Source organism: Bos javanicus, chromosome 21, assembly GCF_032452875.1.
Source record: "Bos javanicus breed banteng chromosome 21, ARS-OSU_banteng_1.0, whole genome shotgun sequence".
Lineage (NCBI taxonomy): Eukaryota > Metazoa > Chordata > Mammalia > Artiodactyla > Bovidae > Bos > Bos javanicus.
Genome location: NC_083888.1, coordinates 21,416,495 through 21,436,356, shown reverse-complemented (window position 1 = coordinate 21,436,356; position 19,862 = coordinate 21,416,495). Strand labels below are relative to the sequence as shown.

The 19,862-nt window shown below is 44.3% G+C and overlaps 1 protein-coding gene across 2 annotated transcripts in view; it reads left to right on the top strand.

Moving 5' to 3' along the window:
- BLM (BLM RecQ like helicase) overlaps nucleotides 1–19,460 on the top strand; it is a 93,736-nt gene extending 74,276 nt beyond the window's left edge. Inside the window, exons 17-22 of one of the 2 annotated variants that reach the window (XM_061394500.1) lie at nucleotides 3,385–3,532; nucleotides 9,497–9,696; nucleotides 10,161–10,353; nucleotides 13,174–13,296; nucleotides 15,213–15,414; nucleotides 19,140–19,460. In XM_061394500.1, the coding sequence (XP_061250484.1) occupies nucleotides 3,385–3,532; nucleotides 9,497–9,696; nucleotides 10,161–10,353; nucleotides 13,174–13,296; nucleotides 15,213–15,414; nucleotides 19,140–19,317 (1,044 nt within the window). In that variant the 3' untranslated portion in view covers nucleotides 19,318–19,460. The remainder of the gene's footprint in view (nucleotides 1–3,384; nucleotides 3,533–9,496; nucleotides 9,697–10,160; nucleotides 10,354–13,173; nucleotides 13,297–15,212; nucleotides 15,415–19,139) is intronic. The other variant, XM_061394501.1, reaches the window with a different exon arrangement.
- Nucleotides 19,461–19,862: the final 402 nt, after the last annotated feature.

Here is a 19,862-nt window from a genome sequence, read left to right as displayed (position 1 = left end):
GGGTGGCGAGGGGGGCTGGGAGCTCGTCGAGGGCACCAAGATGGGTTCAGACAGTAGCCTGGATAGTTCATCTGTAATAACAGGAAGGAGGAGAGAAAATGTGGGAGAGGCGCTGGTGACAGATGTAGTGGAGGGAGTTTGCGAAAGTTGCTTCTCATCGATTCACTGTTCTCAGCAAAGTAGGAAGCAAGGTGTGTGCAGGAAGCAAGAGTGTGAAATCAGACAGGAGTCCACAGGCTTACCTTACAGGGCCAGAGAGCAGACATTCCAGGCTTTGTGGGCAGTCTCTGTCCCAGCTACTCAACTCTGCCATTTTAGCCCAAAGGGGGACATAAAGCACAATAAATACATCGATTTTCCGTGGTCGTATTTTGATAAAATTTGATTTACAAAAGCAGGTGTATAGCGCATGGGCCATAATTTGCTGACTCCTATTCTAAGAGAATGGAGGAAGATAGACCACACACCTGTCATGATCACCAAAGGGTGCACTTGAGATCTGTGGCCCTGTGTTGAAAGTGAAAGTCAGTTCTGTTCAGCAGTCGTGTCTGACTCTTTGAGACCCCATGGACTGCAGCACGCCTGGCTTCCCTGTCCATCACCAGCTCCTGGAGCTTGCTCAGACTCATGTCCATCAAGTCAGTGAAGCCATGAAGTCGAAAGTGAAAACAGCTCAGTTGTCCAAGTGTTTCTCCAGCCAGGTGTAGCTACAAAGATACAGGCATGAAGTGGTGGAGAATGGGATGTAATGTGTTTGTCAAACTAGGAGACATAAGGGCAAGGGAGTTGAAGCTGTTCTGTGAAAGGTGGTGTTACAATTTTTTTTAAAAAGCGAGAGATTGGCTCTGGGATATCAACTGAATATCTTAGTACTTAGAGAACATCTAAGAGGGTGGGTCAATGGCTAGGCAGTCCCAGAGGATTGTTGGAGTCAGCATACTAGCTGGCCTGATTTTGAAAGGTAGGAGGTGATGGTCAGAGAACAGAGTGTTGCTGATATTAGTAAGACTAAGGTAGTGGGCGTGACCATTAGAGTGAGTGGCCACATTTGTGGAGAATGGGATCACTAGAGCACAGGAGATCAAGTTGCCCAAGGCCAACATGTGGGAGAATCATTTCTGTGTACTAAGTCACCAAGAATTAAGACAGGAGTCAGGTTGGAGAGAGCAATGGGGGCACTCTCTCGTGACAATGCCAGGTAGAGCCTCAGAATAACTACCAGTTGTTAGTATAGGATGAAAAACCCACCTGTCTTCAGGACTGTGGGGGTTGAGCAGGGATTAGCAGGTAGAGGGACTCATATACAGAAGCACGATGCCACTTCTGAGAACTGCAGGTGCTCAGCAATCCTGTGATGTGATGATAGTAAAGCATCACATAGTAATGGGGACTTCCAAGAGGAAGGCAGAGGGACTTCCCTGGTGGTCCAGTGGCTGAGTCCACCTGCCAGTGCAGGAGACTCGAGTTCAGTCCCTGGTCCAAGAAGACCCCACATGCTGCAGATCAGCTAAGCCCGTGCTCCACAGACACTGAACCCTTGTGCTGCAACTACCAAAGCCCACACGCCTAGAGCCTGTGCTCTGCGACAAGAGCAGCCACTGCGATGAGAAGCCAGCACGCTGCAATGAAGAGGAGCCACCCCCTCACCAAGCACAACTAGAGAAAACCCACAATGAAGACACAGCAGAGCCAAAAAAGAAAATAAAATAAAATTCAAAGAGCAAAGGAAAAAAATGGTTGGCAGAGTTTGGAGACACCTGAGGGCTAAAGGCAGAGGAACCAGCGATCAAATTGCCAACATCCGCTGGATCATGGAAAAAGCAAGAGAGTTCCAGAAAAACATCTATTTCTGCTTTATTGACTATGCCAAAAAGCCTTTGACTATGTAGATCACAAGAAACTGTGGAAAATTCTGAAAGAGATGGGAATACCAGATCACCTGACCTGCCTCTTGAGAAACCTATATGCAGGTCAGGAAGCAACAGTTAGAACTGGACATGGAACAACAGACTGGTTCCAAATAGGAAAAGGAATACATCAAGGCTATATATTGTCACCCTGCTTATTTAACTTCTATGCAGAGTACATCATGAGAAACGCTGGGCTGGAAGAAGCACAAGCTGGAATCAAGATTGCCAGGAGAAATATCAATCACCTCAGATATGCAGATGATACCACCCTTATGGCAGAAAGTGAAGAGGAACTAAAAAGCCTCTTGATGAAAGTGAAAGTGGAGAGTGAAAAAGTTGGCTTAAAGCTCAACATTCAGAAAACGAAGATCATGACATCCGGTCCCATCACTTCATGGCAAATAGATGGGGAAACAGTGGCTGACTTTATGTTTTGGGGCTCCAAAATCACTGCAGATGGTGATTGCAGCCATGAAATTAAAAGACGCTTACTCCTTGGAAGGAAAGTTACGACCAACCTAGATAGCATATTGAAAAGCAGAGACATTACTTTGCCAACAAATGTCTGTCTAGTCAAGGCTATGGTTTTTCCAGTGGTCATGTATGAGTGTGAGAGTTGGACTGTGAAGAAAGCTGAGTGCCAAAGAATTGATGCTTCTGAACTGTGGTGTTGGAGAAGACTCTTGAGAGTCCCTTGGACTGCAAGGAGATCCAACCAGTCCATTCTAAAGGAGATCAGCCCTCGGATTTCTTTGGAAGGAATGATGCTAAAGTTGAAACTCCAGTACTTTGGCCACCTCATGCAAAGAGTTGACTCATTGGAAAAGACCCTGATGCTGGGAGGGATTAGGGGCAGGAGGAGAAGGGGACAACAGAGGATGAGATGGCTGGATGGCCTCACCGACTCAATGGAGAAGAATTTGGGTGAACTCCGGGAGTTGGTGATGGACAGGGAGGCCTGTTGTGCTGTGATTCGTGGGGTCGCAAAGAGTCGGACACGACTGAGCAACTGAACTGAACTGAGGGCTATGATAAAGGAAACTGACTGGAAATAACAAAAAGGATTGACTGTGGCACCAAAGACCCAAAGGACATCAGAACTCATACATTTGCATGGTTAGACAGTGTTTTTCATTCCAGAGGTCACCATACAGTAAGTGACAGAGAAAATATGAAGGATTTTGGGGGAAAAAAATGTTTCTACCCACAGAGTGCTCTCCGGTAACAGTCTGTGAAACTAATGAAATAGAGCAGACTGCTAGTTGTTCTAGACACAAGATTAATATAAAAACTTAGAAAAGAAGGACATTTGCAACTTCCTTAGTTTTTGCTCTTGGTTTTAGTGTGGGAATGGCGTGTTGTGGGACTGTTTCAGTTAGTATTAAACCCTAGCAATCTAGGTATTGTTATCTTAATTATAAAGATAACAGTAAAAGCTAATAAATATAAAAAGGTAATCTCTTTTTATTCATAGGATTTTAAGACAAAAGATGTGACTGAAGATGTGAAAAATATTGTAAGATTTGTTCAAGAACACAGTTCATCTCAGGGAACAAGAAATATAAAGCATATAGGTCCTTCTGGGAGGTTCACTATGAACATGCTGGTTGACATTTTCTTGGGTAAGTCAGCTGTTTTATCGTTTGAATTACATCAATTAAATTTGAACATTAAAGAAGTCATTACAGCTACATAGAAACACCTCTATTGTCGCTTTCTTAAAGAATTTAAGGGCTTTAGAATAAAAACCTTTTAGAGTAATAAAGGAAAAGCCATTTTATGCATTATAACAGTTATTTTTATAGAATTTATATAAGTCACTAAAATCAGTTTTCACAAATGAAAAAAAAAGAAAGCTCACGGAGTTTCATCTGAGTGAGTGAGCTTCTAGTTTGGGACGGCAGCTTGAGCATTAAGTATCTGTCTTCTTTTTTCTTCCTTGAGGCCCTTTTAAAATAGTAGCAAGGAAATAGAAGGAGGACTCAATCCATAACAGCATAAAGAACCAGGAAGAGACCATCATCGGATTAGAAGTTTTAAAAATCTTTTACAAAATGGATGAAAGCATATTGATGAATGGAATGAAATTCAATAAATCACAGAGCAAATAAATGTAGGAGAAAGTTACAGCCAAGGGACTGTCAACCAGGCGGAACGCCATTGTCCCCAGGCCCCGAACCTGGAGTCCTAGAGACCTAGGGGTAGAAGTGAAAGCAGGGGAGCTCCAAATAGGAGGGGACAATTGGAAGAAAGTCTGCTCACAGAAGAACTGCATGGAGTACCAGCCTGCAACTCGTTCTAGAACAAAGATAAACAAACTGCTTGAGGAGCAGAAAGACAGCCAAGTTGGGGGCTACCAGCGCATTTACCCTAAAACAAACCTGATAACTGGACATTACATTTTAAGGGAGAAATTTGGGGGGAAACAGACATTGATACAAAATAATAAGAAATCCACTTAAAAAGTTTAATCTGGTCCCTGAAGAGTAAATATAAATAGACGATCAAGAAAAGACCAGAGACTTCCCTGGTGGTCCAGTGGCTAAGACTCTGTGCTCCCAGAGCAGGGAATCCGGGTTCGATCCCCGGTCAGGGAACTAGAGCCCACTGCCCTAACTAAGAGTTTGCGTGCCACAAAGAAAAATGAGAGAAAGGCCAAAGAAGTAACATATTTGATCCTGGGGATAGAGGTAATTTAGAAAGTAGGCAGTACTTCTGGGGAGACAGGAAGGGGAACTCTTCATTAGTATCTTCACAAAGACAAACAATAATAGAATGTTACGGTGTCTTGGATGGTAAAGAATCCACCTGCAATGCAGGAGACATGGGTTCAGTCCCTGGGTTGGGAAGATCCTGTGGAGGAGAGCATGGCAACCCACCCCAGTATTCTTACCTGGAGAATTCCATGGACAGAGGAACCTGTTGGGCTGCAGTCCATGGGGTCACAGTCAGACATGACTAAACAACTTTCACTTGTATGGAAAAGAAACAAAGATGGAGAAAGAGCTTTTAAAATTTTTAAATGATTAACAAAGTAAATTTAGTAGAAAGGCTGGAAGATAACATCAAGAAAATTTTCTGAAGACCTCAGCAAAAATATATGGAAAATGTGAGAGAGAAAATACAGATCAATTCTTAGGAAATGTAAAATCTGACAGAATTTTGAAATAGGAAATAAACCAACAATAAAAGGAAATTTCTCCGAAAAGGAAAAAAGCCTTAATTGCCCACTGGGGGAGTTCCCTAGTGGTTAGGATTCGGCACTTTCACTTCCATGGCCTGGGTTCAGTCCCTGGTCAGGGAACTGAGGTCCCACAAGCTGTGTGGTGTGCCAAAATTTAAATTTAAAAAAAAAAAAAAGCCTGCTTAATGCCAAATAAATGCTTTATAAGATGAGGTTTAAGAATACCAAAAGTAAAGCCATGTTAGGGAGGAAAAGCCTTTTCTCTTGTAGTTAGGAGAGGCAGATTAGCAAGAGAAAGGACAGATTTAATCAGATATGTAATGGGAATTCATGGAAAATGTGACTCAAAGGAGCCATTAGAATCTGAGGCTTAGCTACCATTTTAAAGGGAAGGAGAGGCAGGAAGGGTTAGGAGGAAACAAATGATGTGGAGGGGGGGGATCATAGGGCCCTTAGGAGAAAGATGGCGGGGGAGGGGAGGGGAACACGTGGTCATTTTTGTAACAGTGTCTGGGTGTTGTATGGAAAGTTCTCATCTCCGATGATGTGAGTCAGTCTTCTGGTTGCTCCGGGGCTGGGGCGGGGGCTAGGATTTAAGACAATTGAGTTCTTTGGGGAGTGTCTGCTTTTTGGCAGATAGATTTCAGGAGCTCAGATACCTTCTGCTCAGAATAGTTTTGATGCCATTGTGGCATATTCTGAACCCCTTCAAAGATACTCCCAAAAGCTTTGGAAAGAAAAAGACAACCAAAACCAAAGGACATCATATTAATACCAGCAACCCTGGAGACTTGTAGGCAAAGAAGATGATGTGATCTATACCATAAACAGGAACAGACCCATGGGTCCAGGGAGAAGAAATCCCAGAGTCACAGTAAGCAGTCTTTACATGCATGCTCAGTCAGTCAGTTGTGTCCAGCTCTTTGCAACTCTGTGGACTGTAGCCCTCCAGGTTCCTCTGTCCATGGGATTCTCCAGGCAAGAATACTGGAGTGGGTTGCCATGCCCTTCTCCAGGGGATCGTCCTGAAGCAGTCTGTAGAAATTATTAACAGAAAGTCGGAAAAATAAGTCCCACGCAATATAGAGAAAGAACAAGAAATGAATTTTTTTTTTTTTCTTTTTGATGACAGAAAAGGCCACAAATGTTACTTCTCAACAACAAAAGGAGAAAGGCACTTAGAAACTCCGGGGAAAAGATTATACAAGAGAGCGGAGGTCAACTAGAAAATGAAGGAAGTGGCCACACCGTGTTGCGTAATTGATAAAATGTACAAAATAATCTGTCTGGATACAGTGAACATCCTCCTTAGTTGCACAAGAGTCAGGAGTTCTGAGAGGGAAAGGAAGCTTGTCCTAATCTAAACACTGCTGATAAGCAGCAGAGTCAACTTATAGACTTAAACGTGGTTAGAGAACAGGACAGGATATAGTGGTTAATCCTGGTGATATAAGAATGCAAGTAGAATAAGTAAAAATAGGGATTTCCCTGGTGGTACAGTGGGTAAGAATCCACCTGCCATGGCAATGCAGGGGACATGAGTTTGATCCCCGATCCAAGAAGATTCCACATGCTGTGGAGCAACTAACTCAAGCACCACAACTAAACCTATGCTCTCGAGCCCTCAAGTTGCAGCTATCGATCCCATGTTCGCTAGAGCCTGTTCGGGCCCGTTAGGGCGTAGGTTCACCTAGAGCCTGTGCTCCACAAGAGAAGTCACCACGATGACAAGGCCATGCGCTGCAACAAAGAGTAGCTCTGCTTGCCGCAACTAGAGAACGCCTTCGCAAAACCAATAAACAGATAAAAATAAAAGGGGAGTATACAGATGGCTTGAAATGACAGCAGAAGTGTGGGTTCCATGAATGGTAACCACCAGAAGAGCTGAAAACAAGCCATTTAAAAAGTGATTGCCTTGGGATTTCCCCGGAAGTTCAGTGGTTAAGACTCCACGCTTCCATTGCAGGGGGCAGGGGTTTGACCAGGGATTGGGGAACTGAGATCCTACATACTGCATGGCACAGCCAGAAAAAAAATTGAAATTTTTAAAAAAGCGATTGACTTGGAAAAGAGTGAGACTAGGGAGGGGAAGGGTACAATAGAGGAATGTTGCTTTTAATTACAAACCCTCCTGTACTGTATTTTTCCCTATGTGCATGTATTACTTTAATTTAAAATCTAAAGCAGTTAAACCACGAATAGCCTCCACTGGGGAAGGGAGGTGGTTTGCTCAGTTTCTAAGCTGCTGCTTCTGGATCCACACATTTCTCAGGACAAAGTAGCTTTTAATGCTGGACCCCCTTTCTGGATTCTTGCCTTCTAGTTTGGGAGCACAAAGGGTTGTAGGTTAAGCAGTTTATTATAAGAATGATACATAATCATTCTACATTATTACATGTAGAGAACTGAAAAATACAAACTCCAGAAAAAAAACTACTAATATTTTAATGCGTTTGCTCACAATTACATATTTATCATATTGAATGTATAATTTCTATCATTTTTATTTAATAATATAAGCACTTTAAAATTTTTTTACTCTCTTGAAGTAGTTTTTAGTTTATATTTTATCAGGTTGATGAAATATGTTTTAATAGCTTTATTGTAGGACATATTGGGTTGGTGAAAAAGTCTGTTAGGGGTTTTCCGTAACATCTTACAGAAAACCCCAAGTGGACTTTTGGCCAACTCGCTGTTTTCCTATTCTGTTTTCACATTCTGTAGAATGTGTGATAAATAGCCTTTTAAGTACACCTTCATCTGCATCTCTGTAGCTTTCACGTAGGGTCCTAGAAAGATCGCTAAGTCAGACATTTTTCTGACACATACTTCAGTTTCTTATCAGCTCTCGTATGTTTTTAAGAAAACTGTTTATGTTCCATCCAGCTTTCTTAGTTACCCTCAGCACTAGCACTGGGTCCACGTCACCAAGGCCTTTACCAGAGCAGTAGTCCTTTATGTCCAGATCACTTGAAGAAGTAAAACTTGCATCATTCAGCACCTGTGACCAGAAGCCATCTGAAATTTACAGTAACATAACTATTTGGAGCTCTTACAATAGAGCTAAAGCCTTACAAAATATAGCTGTTAATTCTGATTATAATCAGTGTCACCAACCTTCTTAAGTGGTGGTGGTTTAGTTGCTAAGTCTTGTCTGACTCCTGCGATCCCACGGAACTATAGTCCATCAGGCTCCTCTGTCCATAGCATTTTCCAGGCAAGAATACTGGAGTGGGTTGCCATTTCCTTCTCCAACCTTCATAAATAGATTGCTATTAAAGAAAAAAATAACTGCTTATGATTTAAAAAAAAACAGACACTTGTCATCACAGCAGCTGGGATGTGAAACCAAGTATCCAGCCTTCTGTGGAGCTCTCAGTCAGCCCCCTGGGGGAGGAGGGAAGTACATGGCCTCCTGGAATGCTGTGCTCTTGTTTTGGAGTTTATATAGGTTTCATCTGTGAGGATGACAGAATGTGTAGACTTAAATGCTTTGATTGTAAAGGAGTAGCACTTTCATCACAGGATCAGAGATATTTATAAAGTTGATTGTCAAAAAAATTTTTTGGAACCAGATCAACAATACGTAGTTATCCTAATACAGCAGCAGTCATGTGAAGCTATTAAAGTTGACATAAACTTTGTCTTTGATTTGTTTGCTGTCATATAATTTTATAAGGTGTACAGGCAGCATCCTAAAATGACCAACTGAATTTTGTTGCTGTGTTTGGTCAATGCCTGTTATATAAAGAGAAGTACATGAAATTATTTTAGAATTCTACTCAAATATTCTTACTTGATGGAAATGAGTGTCTGTTTGTGCCATAGGTTTTCCTGAAGAAGAGTTGTCTATCCCTTTATCCAGACCTGTCCATAAATGACTTTTAAATATATATATATATATATATATATATATATATATATATATATATATTTGGCTGCATTGGGTCTTAGTCGTGGCCTGCAGGCTCTTGATTGTGGCTCATGGGCTTCGTTGCCCCATGCCATGTGGGATCTTAGTTCCCCACGCAGGGATTGAACCCATGTCCCCTGCACTGGAAGGCAGCTTCTTAACCAATGGACCATCAGGGAAGTCCCCATAAATAACTTTTTTTAGCTTCTTTTGTTACAGTTATGGTGAAAGGGAAAGTTGTTCAATCATGTCTGTCTCTTTGGGACCCCGTGGACTGTAGCCTGCCAGGCTCCCCTGTGCATGGAATTCTCCAGGCAAGAATACTGTAGTAGGTTGCCGTTGCCTTCTGTAGGGGGTCTTCCCAACCCAGGGATCGAACTTGGGTCTCCTGCCTTGCAGGCAGATTCTTTTCCATCTGAGCCACCAGGGAAGCCCTCAGTTATGATATACCTATATTTACTAGTCTAACTTCTTGTACCTTCTTGCCAGGGAGTAAGAGTGCAAAAATTCAGTCAGGAATATTTGGAAAAGGATCTACTTATTCAAGACACAACGCCGAAAGACTTTTTAAAAAACTGATACTTGACAGGATTTTGGATGAAGACTTATATATCAATGCCAATGATCAAGCAATTGCCTATGTGATGCTCGGAAGTAAAGCACAAACCGTACTAAATGGGCATTTAAAGGTATGATTTTTTAAATGTTGATTTTATTATCTCCCAAACAGTAGATAGAAATATATTACTGTGAGTTAAAGTGTCTTTTCCTAAGCTGATGAGCTGATGGACATTGAACTTACATGTACTGCCCTATATGAACATATTCTGTTCTTCTTAGTTTAGAAAGAGATCTTAAACTTGAGCCCAAGTAATGTCATACTTGTCAAAATGAATTATATGGGCTATCAGATCATTAGATCATCATATATTCATTAAGTAAACATTTATTAAAAAGCTTTTCTGTGCTGTCACTGGAAATGTGAAGATGGAGAATGGACAGCCCCTGTTCCCAAGAGACTTACTATCTACTTGACATAACAGAAATACCCCTACCCTGACCCCAAGAAATGTAATTAAGCATTAAATAAAGCCTCTGTTTGGCTACAAGTATGCACACACCCACTCTTGTGCTCTGTTTTTCTCTCACAAAGGTAGACTTTATGGAAACGGAAAATTCCAGCAGTGTGAAAAAACAAAAAGCGTTAGTGGCAAAGGTGTCTCAGAGGGAAGAGGTGGTGAAGAAATGTCTTGGAGAACTTACAGAAGTCTGCAAATCTCTGGGGAAAGTTTTTGGCGTCCACTACTTTAATATTTTTAATACCGTCACTCTCAAGAAGCTCGCAGGTTGGTATGTGTGTGTCTCCTGCTGCACAGCATAAATGAATGGGCCAAAGTTAATCCTGATAAAGAACTCATCAAGAGCATAAGTGTATCTCAGTCTTTTTCATCTCTGAATTGAAAGCTCAAACAATTTTAAACTCATTCTTGAAATAAAATATATTCTTGAAGATAAACACAGTACTTTGTTCTTCAGACATATGGTATTAATATAATTTTAATCTTATACTTTGGTTTAATGCTCCATGTTAAGATATGGATAATTGTAATTGCTAATACCAGGTGTCTCTTACTTTGTGTGCATTACTTGCCTGCCTTATTTTTAATGAATTGTGCACACGGTTTTGTTTTGTTTTCGTGAGGACCTTAGCTTCACATTCCTAAAACATAAGTTCCTTATGAAAAGAGATTTTGTTTTATGTTTCTCCGAATCCAGACCTAGCACATGGCTGTGTCTTAAGTATTTTGTGATAAATACTTGCTGACCTGAATTATCCCCATGGCTTCAGATAGCTCCACCCAGAATTCTTGTAGTAAAGTCCCTGGAAAATAAGTTGGCCAGTAGTTGACTGATGATGAGTGTACATTTCCTTCCATGCTTATCCTTTATAAAAACCCATAATCACCACCTTCCCTCTTTCCCATTCCCACTCTGGCCACCATAGGTCATTATAGTATCTCATCAACTCTAAGATGCCACGTTGTTATTTTATGGACTATTGAGAAAGAAAAAAATTCTGCTAATTAAATTGTGACACAGTACTTTTATTGAAAGAGTTGTATTCTAGTTAATTTAGATTTTTAACATACATAACTGTGCCTCTGTGGAAAAACGCATAAGTCAAAGTAGGTTGATTTAACTACTTGTAAAAATTCACATTCAAAGCCTGACTCTTCTGAACCTTTTTTTTGACTCAGCTGTCACTGTTTTTCCCTCATGTCATCAGGGACGTTAGTGATACAGCCTTTTTAGCATGTTCCACTATATCCCCCAAACTTTTATCAAAATCCCCATCACCCCTTCCAATGTGATGGTGGTGTTTTCTTAATGATACCAGGAAGTTGTCCACAGATGGGCACGCATCTCTTAGCAACACAAGTCATGTAAAGCACTTGGTTGTTGCCTACAAGAAACTATGAAATTGTCATCTCCTCCAGAACAAATCATTTGCTTTGTTAATGCCACATTTATTCCCCATTACTCCGTGTCTGAGCTTTTTTGCATTCACAGTCGTTTTCTTTTTTTAATTATTATTTTTTTCTTTTTGGCTGCCTTGGGTCTTTGTTGTGGCTCAACCCCACAGCACGGGATCTTAGTTCCCTGACCAGGGATTGAACCCGTGTCCCCTGCCTGGGAAGGTGGATTCTTGACCCCTGGGTCACCAGGGACGTCCCCACATCATTTTCTCAGTGCTCATCCCAGTCTAGTCTTTTTGAAGACAATTCATGTGCAGTTAAACTCAACTTGTGAGGAACCAGCACTGCAGTGGTGCTGTTGACTGATGCTGTGACTATGTTCTCACGTGCACAGGCGGTGACAGCCGCTGGACAGCTGCCATCTGACCATCTGCACTGGTAAGACGCAGCTTGACCTCAGGAATGCCAAAATGCAAAAAAAAAAAAAAAAGTGTATGTCTTAGAATCAATAAAATACTGTATTTCGTTCCTAGGTTCTCACTGAAGTTTCTTAACTGGACTCCTTAACTCCAGATATAAACATGATACTCATTTTAATCTTCTAAGTACTCTTTAAAGCTCCAGCAGTTCTTCAGATAAAGTACAAACTCTATCAGGGATTTGCATTTCTTTTTTTTTTTTTTTGGCCACACCCCGAGGCATATAGGACCTTAGTTCTGTGACCAGGGATCAAACATTAACCACTGGACCCCCAGGGAACCTGCAGGGATCGGCATTTCTCCTTGCCTCCCTAACTTTATCTTCTGCTAACCCCCTGGTCTGTCCCACAGGTCTGTTCTTTTTCCTCTAAATGTAGAAATGATGCGAGAATCACGGATTTGAAATCCACCCTTTGCTCAACTCAAATATGTGGGGAATACTCACTTGCTCCCCATAGCCAGTGCATCAATAAATCCTACAGACCTAGCCTCCAAAACATGTCCGAATCTGCTGCTTCTCTCCATCTAGTTCACAGTATCCTCACTTGCCCCTGAGCAGCTTCCTCAGGGCTCCAGTTTCTCCTCTTTCCCTTACAGTCCATTTTGCATACAGCAGCCAGAGTGGTATTTACAACGACAGACTTGTCTAGCTGTAAGACTCACGTGCCTTCTGTGCTCAGAGGACTCTTAATGGCCTACTTGCCTCGCCCATGTGCAGAAAGGCCAGAGGAAGGACAGGTTTGGGTTGAGGGGGGAGTGAGAATTCATTTGAGGCCTTACTGATCAGTGGATGCAAGTCAGGAGTGCAGGGGAAAAGTCAGAGGTGGAAGGAAGCACACATGTGGGCCTTCTCTGCAAACAAAGGATCCCCATAATTGCAACTAGACTCGTCTTTGTAATGTGAACAGTGGATGAGAGCAAAGACCGGATACCCCCCTACTCTGCTCGCCCCAACGTCCTCGACCCCCTCCTATTCTCTGCCCTGACCACACACCTTTGCTGCTGGAATGCGATGGTGGGCGCCTGCCCTCTGGGCCTGTCTGCTGCCTCTGTTGGCATTAGCTGCCTTTGTAGAAAATTGGCCCGTGTACCCAGCGCTCTGCAGTCAGTTGGCACTTAACACACAGGCGCTGAATGGGTGAATGAGCATAAATCCAGTGGGTTTTCTCTGGGTGGTAATTTAAATTTCTAATTTTATGCCCATGTACAGAATCTTTATCTTCTGATCCTGAGGTTTTGCTTCAAATTGATGGTGTTACCGAAGACAAACTGGAAAAATATGGTGCTGAAGTGATTCCAATATTACAGAAATACTCTGAGTGGACATTGCCAGGTTCAGTATACAGCCAAATACGTGTTTTTCCAAAAGCCTCTTTTAATGTTAAGCAGTGCCTCTCACTGGATGAGAGTTGTGTGGTTTCTGGGTTGTGTCACTGCTTCCTACACTTCGTCACACTGACATCCAAGTGCTCCGAGCAGACCCCGGTGGGGTGCCAGGCACTTCATAGAGAACACTGGTGCTTAGGTCCCCTGGGGGTGCCAGTTAGCAGACCTGCTAATAGGACCCAATGGAGGGCCTATGGGCCCAGCATTTGTTGATTCTGTTAAAGCAAGCGCCTGAGGACCCTGGAGCCCCCAGGTGCCGGTTGCAGATTGGTCAGATTGATCCCCCTGTGTGATCCTTGGCAGGCCACGAATAACCTTTTTGTGTTTCACTTTCCTTATCTGAGGAAGGAACGTGTTATCCGAAAAGCATGTCTAAAGATTAAGTTGAAATGTTTTGGAAAATGAACATGTAACTGGAACGCGAGAGCCTCTACTGTCGCTAAGCGTTGAAAGGCGCTGCCTGAGCAAGTGCATCCTTATGGACGTTCCCAGAGGCTGCGTGAGGCCTGTCGTGTAGCACCTCTGATAACAGAGCTCATCACGATGGAAAGTGTGGATGCAGGGAAAATGGAGAACAAAGACTGCTGTGGGCGATAAGTCAGGTGCAGGAGTCAGGTGCCTGCCTCCAGGGTATCATGATGCATACGAGCCAAGAGAACTGTTCTGTGACTCCAGTCCTTCCCAGGGCTGAGGGAAATGGTAGTGGGATGAGAAACGAGCGAGTCGCGTTCTGTCTCTCCACAGTCGTTTTTATCCCTTGGCACGAAGAGTCAGGTTCTCGTTAGTTCTTCTGTACGGTAATTATTCCATAAAAGCCTTACTTCAGACACATTGAACTCTTGGTGGGAACTTAACGCTTGGTTAGTGTAGCACCTTGTTTGGGAGGGTATTTACCCACGTCAGACAGGGCAGCTGTGCAGAAATCGCCGTGATGACCACCCCACTTACTGAGGGAGAGATGCTAAGTGAAGAGCTTCGCCCGTTTGGTGTCATTCAGTCCTTCCTGTTTTATTTTTGACCACGCCGTGCAGCTTATGGGATCTTAGTCCACTAAGCAGGGACTGAACCCAGACCCACGGGCAGTGAAGGGCAGAGTCGTAACCACTGGACCGCCAGGGACTTCCCCACACCCAATTTGGAGGTGGACAGGGGCGAGGTTTTTCATTTTCCTAAAGTCCCACAGCTGGAAGGACTGAGCTCTTCGCCCTTCCCAGCAGGCAGTGAGGCAGGGTAGCCCGAGGGTAAAACCAACCAGGCCAGCCCAGAAGTACCTTCAGAAATGAAGACCCAGTCACTGTTGGTGGGGAGATTTCAGGCTTTGGGAGTGCCTTGGCTTGCAAATACCTATGGAAATTACCATCTTCTTTGCAAATGTGTGCTTTGTACAGGCCCATTTCCTGCACAGTATGTAAACCATTCACAGCTATTATGCAAAGAAAAGTAAAATACAGTCTAGAATTTTCCGACACTCACTTCTAAGTAACTATCTCTGAAGATGTTCAGCATATGTAAACTAATAAATTGTCTTTTAGTTAGCACTTTCTACTTTTCAGAGAGCTTAATGGGATTAATGGCACAAACAACAGCAGGGACTTGGGCTGCAGAGAGTGAGCTAATAAACCTGACTCTGGTTATTTTCTTCATGAATTCTGACCCCCCATTCTTTAAAACTGAATTGCCATTGATGACTTTGGGGCTTTCTGAAATAAAAGAAGAGCAGGTTCTTGTGGGATGGTTGAACCCAAGTGGCGGGGTGCTCCAGGAAAGCAGCAGGGCCTCGGCTGAACTGCGCCCTGTGCTGTGCGTCTGCACGTAGACTGTCAGCGCGGCATCGCCAGTAAATGTCTGTATTGTCCTTTGTAGCTGAGGACACCTCCCCACGGAGAAGCCCCTCCAGCAGCAGAGGCACCAGAAAAAACACTCCTGAGGAGTCGGATGAGGGAGCACCCATATCTTCTCACTACTTTGCAAATAAAACCAGAAACGAAAGAAAGAGGAAAAGGATGCCAGCCTCCCAAAAAGCCAAGAGGAGAAGAACTGGTTTCAGTGGTTCCAGGACGAAAGGGTAGGTTCTGCCACCTTGTCTGCAGTGTCGGGTGGAAGGGAGGATAGAAGGGAGCAGGGCTGCCCTGCTTTGCTTTGCAGTGTTCACTAAAATAAGCCGTTGTTCAGTGTTGCCTGGTCCAACTCGTGGAGTCAGGATTAAGCTTTGATCCAAAACAAAAATTTTTTTTGTTGCGGATTTTTATATCTGCTCCTAGGTTGACTATCACTGAAGTTTTCTAGTTTGTAAAAAAGCTCCAATTTTGACCTTACCTTCAAGGGGGGAAAATTTTTTTTTTTTTTTTTTTTTTTTTTTACACTTGCACTGAAGAGACTTTTCCACCTAAAATACTGTAAACCATATTGTTGTTGTTTAGTTGCTAAGTTGTGTCCAACTGTTTGCAACACCATGGACTGTAGCCCGCCAGGCTCCTCTGTCCACGGGATTCTCCAGGCAAGAGTACTGGAGGTAGGTTGCCATTTCCTTTTCCAGGGGATCTTTCCGACCCAGGGATCAACCTGCATCTCCTGCTTGGCAGGCAGATTCTTTACCACTGAGCCGCCAGGGAAGCCCGTAAGTCATTCGCTAGCTGAATAAACAAAAGGCTTTTGTTTCCTCATGACTCTTATGATCCCGCCAGTACTTGCTACACTGCTTTTATTGCTGCAGCATCTGCAGGGCGTCCACCGGGAGGCCCCGCACAACCCCTGTCATTCAGTAGCAGCCGGGAGGCCAGCCTCCCGACCTTAGCAGGGTAGCAGAGAAGAGGTGAGGACTGGAACCCTGCAGAGGTCAGTGCAGCCCTGCCATCTCCCTGTTCCCACGTCTGCCTGGCCCCCGGGGCTGGGATGCCCCAGCACTGGGGTGCTGTCTGCTCACCAAGGCGGAACAAAGCATTGTCGTCAGGTCCGGGGTGATGATCTGAAGAGCGTTTTTGTCTCTTCATCATTGCCCTGCTCTTTCCCATCTTCTTCAAGAACGTCCTCTGCCCTCACCGTCTAGGACTTTTCTGCTTAAGTCCGCAAACAAACATCTTGTATGTGCTAATCCTTCTGTCGGGGGACAGAAATTAAAGACATTAGTAAATATTAGTTTAACTTTGTGGGTTTTATTTCTCTATTTTAATTCTATTTAAACTTTAAACTTCACCCATTTATCCTACACCCCACCCCATCCATGCCTTTTGCAACCACCACACCAGTCTGTCCTCTGCATCTATGAACTTGGTTTAAATATTCATATGTATTTAGGTTCCATCTATGAGAGAGATCATAGAGTATTTGATTTATTTCATTTAGGCTCACTCCCTTGAGGTCCACACGTATTGTAACTAGCAGGATTTCATTCATTTTTATGGCTAAGTAATTTCTGTGGGTTTTGATGTGCAAGTGACCCACCAGTGCCCTTCCGTGGGGACGTTTTCTTAATTTCTTCACTTGTTTCCCCATTTGGGGAAAGACTCATTTGCTCAGGCACTCACACAGAGTAGAAGACCTTGCAAGGCCTTTGTCCCACTCCCTGGGACTCACGCTGAGGACACGGGGGCTTCCTGAAGCTTCCCCTGGGAAAGGCCTGTGTCCCCTGGCCTGGCCCCTGTCTCACAGGTGGGGCTGGACACTGGCTCGCCCAGGCCTGCCCAGAGCACTTGCACGGCTGCACGTGGCCCGCGGAGGTTCCATCATGGCCTCCTCTTGCTGCGCTTTAGAACAAAGCAGACCGTTGTCTCCCTTAGTGCTGTCGCAACTGTTGTTTTTCGGAGGGAAGCACTTTGCCCTGTGGCCTGGAACCTAAGCTGGTAAGGGCCTTCCCTGGTGGCTCAGTAGTCAAGAACCTGCCTCCAGTGCAAGAAACGCAGGTTGGATCCCTGGGTCGGGAAGATCCCTGGGAGAAGGGATCTCACTTCAGTATTCTTGCCTGGAAAATCCCATGGACAGGGAAGCCTGGTGGGCTACAATCTGTGGGGTGTCGCAAATATGCCTTAGTGACTGAACTCAGCAGCACAGAGAAACTCACACTTGTCCCAAAGCCAGCACAGTTGTGATGCTGGTTTTTAATTAGCCTGTGTGTTTACGGCAGGGTTCTTTGCTAGTCCCTGCTGGCGAAAAGCAGCAGTTGTGTAATACTGCTTTACCCTGCAGCAGCCTCGCTGTCTCCGTGCCCAGTTCTCCACATTTCCACTGACCCACTCTGCAAGGTGGTGGCTCCCCACGTGTCCGGGCCGCTCACCTGGCTGGGGCCCCGAGCGGCCACGGGATCAACATGGCTCCCTGCCAGTGCCCTCACCTCCCCACCCTGCCCTCAGAGTTTCACATCTTCCGAACAACACACAATGAACTGGTTGTGTTCTGGGCCCTGAGTGGCAGTGAAATGGATGGCTCTGGTGAAAATGGAGGCTGCAGTTGGCAGATTCATTCTGTAAATCAATATCAGCAGCAGGTTTTCTCTCGGGGCTTAATTTCTCAGCAGGAAATCAGCATAGGGAGATTTAAGGCTGCTTCTCTGCTAGTTTTAGCAGATCTTTACCAGTTCTGCAGTAAAACTGCCCTCGAGCAAGAGTTTTAAAATGTTGAAAAACCACTTTTCACTCAGCCCCACCAAAATATCATCAGCAGACTGATGGCCCTGACACCGGGCCACTTGGGTGCCCTGATGACCAGAAATTAACACGGGGCAGGAATTCAGCCTGGCTGCAAAGCGACGGGAAATACTGGTTTAGGGACAAGCTTCTGTGGCAAATGCTGCCTGCTGTTAGCCTTGTAAACACACTGGCCCTGTGATTTTTTTTTAACAGTTTATTCGGTGGGGAGAGAAAAGCTGTTATCTTCAGATCAATGGGGGAAGTGAGGTGCTGGAAGGCCTCTGTAGTAGACTGTGGCAGGGGCTCCTCAACCTGTTTTAAAGGTAGCGAGTGGAAGGTGAGAGCAGGCAGACCTTGGAGTGTAGACAAGCGAGCGACCCACTGGCAACAGGGTCCTATGAAGACATGGCAGCCCTAAGCTGCTCCCGCCCAGGAGCCATGTCTGCAGCCTGCCTGAGACTGGCGGGCCCCCTGCTCCACGCCGCCTCCGCCCACCCACAAAGCTCCCTTCCTCTGGGCTGTGGGAGTGCAGTAGTCCCACCACGCCTGTCGTCCAGGCGCTGGGGCCTGAGACGAGGTGCTGTCACCTTTCTGTGTGGTTGGAGTAGGTGGGGAATGTGAGTCTCAGCTCAGATGTCTGGAGGGGCGGGTGGAAAGACTGGAGAGGAGAGAGAAGGCAGCTGGGGCTGGGCTCAAGTCAGAGAGGCCTTGACATTTTAGGAAGACACGTCTAGGACAAGTGTGTGTAAAGGGCAGCAGTCCTTTATTCCTTGAATTGCAAAGGAAACTTACCTCACCCCAGGGCCATCATAGGCCAGAAATGGAGAGACATGTCACACCAAGGAAAAGCATGGATTATACAGTGCATACAGGTTAAAGGGCTTCCTTGGGGGCTCAGTGGTGAAGAACCTGCCTGACAAGCAGGAGAAACGGGTTTGATCTCTGGGTCAGGAAGATCCCCTGGAGAAGGAAATGGCATCCCACTCCAGTATTCTTCCCTGGAGAATCCCATGGACAGAGGAGCCTGGTGGGCTACAGTCCATAGAGTCGCAAAGAGCTGGGACATGACTGAGCAACTAAATCACAATAATGCAGGTTAGGATAAAAATGACTGTTCGCTTTTGGTTTCATTTGACATTTTACTTCTCTTTTCTTTGTCACATTTTAGGGGGTCCAACACATGCCGAAGGATACCTTCTAAAACTAAACCCTCCAACATAATCGGACCCAGTTCCACTTCTCATAGTTCTCAAGCAGCATCAGGAGTCAGTAGGAAACTGGGGATTATGGCTCCACCAAAGCCTATAAATAGACCATTTCTGAAGCCTTCATATGCATTTTCGTAACAACCAAATCTCAATGTACATAGATCTCATTTCTTGTTTGTCAGCATCTGACCATCTGTGAATATAAAGCTGTTAGTTTCGTTATACCATTTGTAAATTTTTACCCATATCTATTAATATTTAAATAAATGCTCGGGGTGACAGTTCTGGCTTTTTACAATAAACATTTTCTTATTTTCTTTTGAAATACATGCACAATTTGCTGCCACTGCAAACGCTGTGGCCGTTGTTTCTCAGAATGTCTGAACCAGCAGCTGAATCATCTCATTGAGAGAAATCTTAAGCACGACATGAAACACAGAAGCCAGAGGGAAAGATTCAAACGGGACAGCTTGAAACTGTAAAACTTTTTGTAGAAGACAACATAAACAACATTAAAATGTAAATGACAGAAAAAAGGGAAGAAAACGCACCACACAGGGTTCATATCCATAATATATAAAGAGTACCTACAAATCATTAAGAAAAAAAGACGAGCTAGTAGAAAAATGAGCAAAGGATGTGAATAAGCTGTTCTCAGAAGAGGAAATGCAAACAGCCCACAA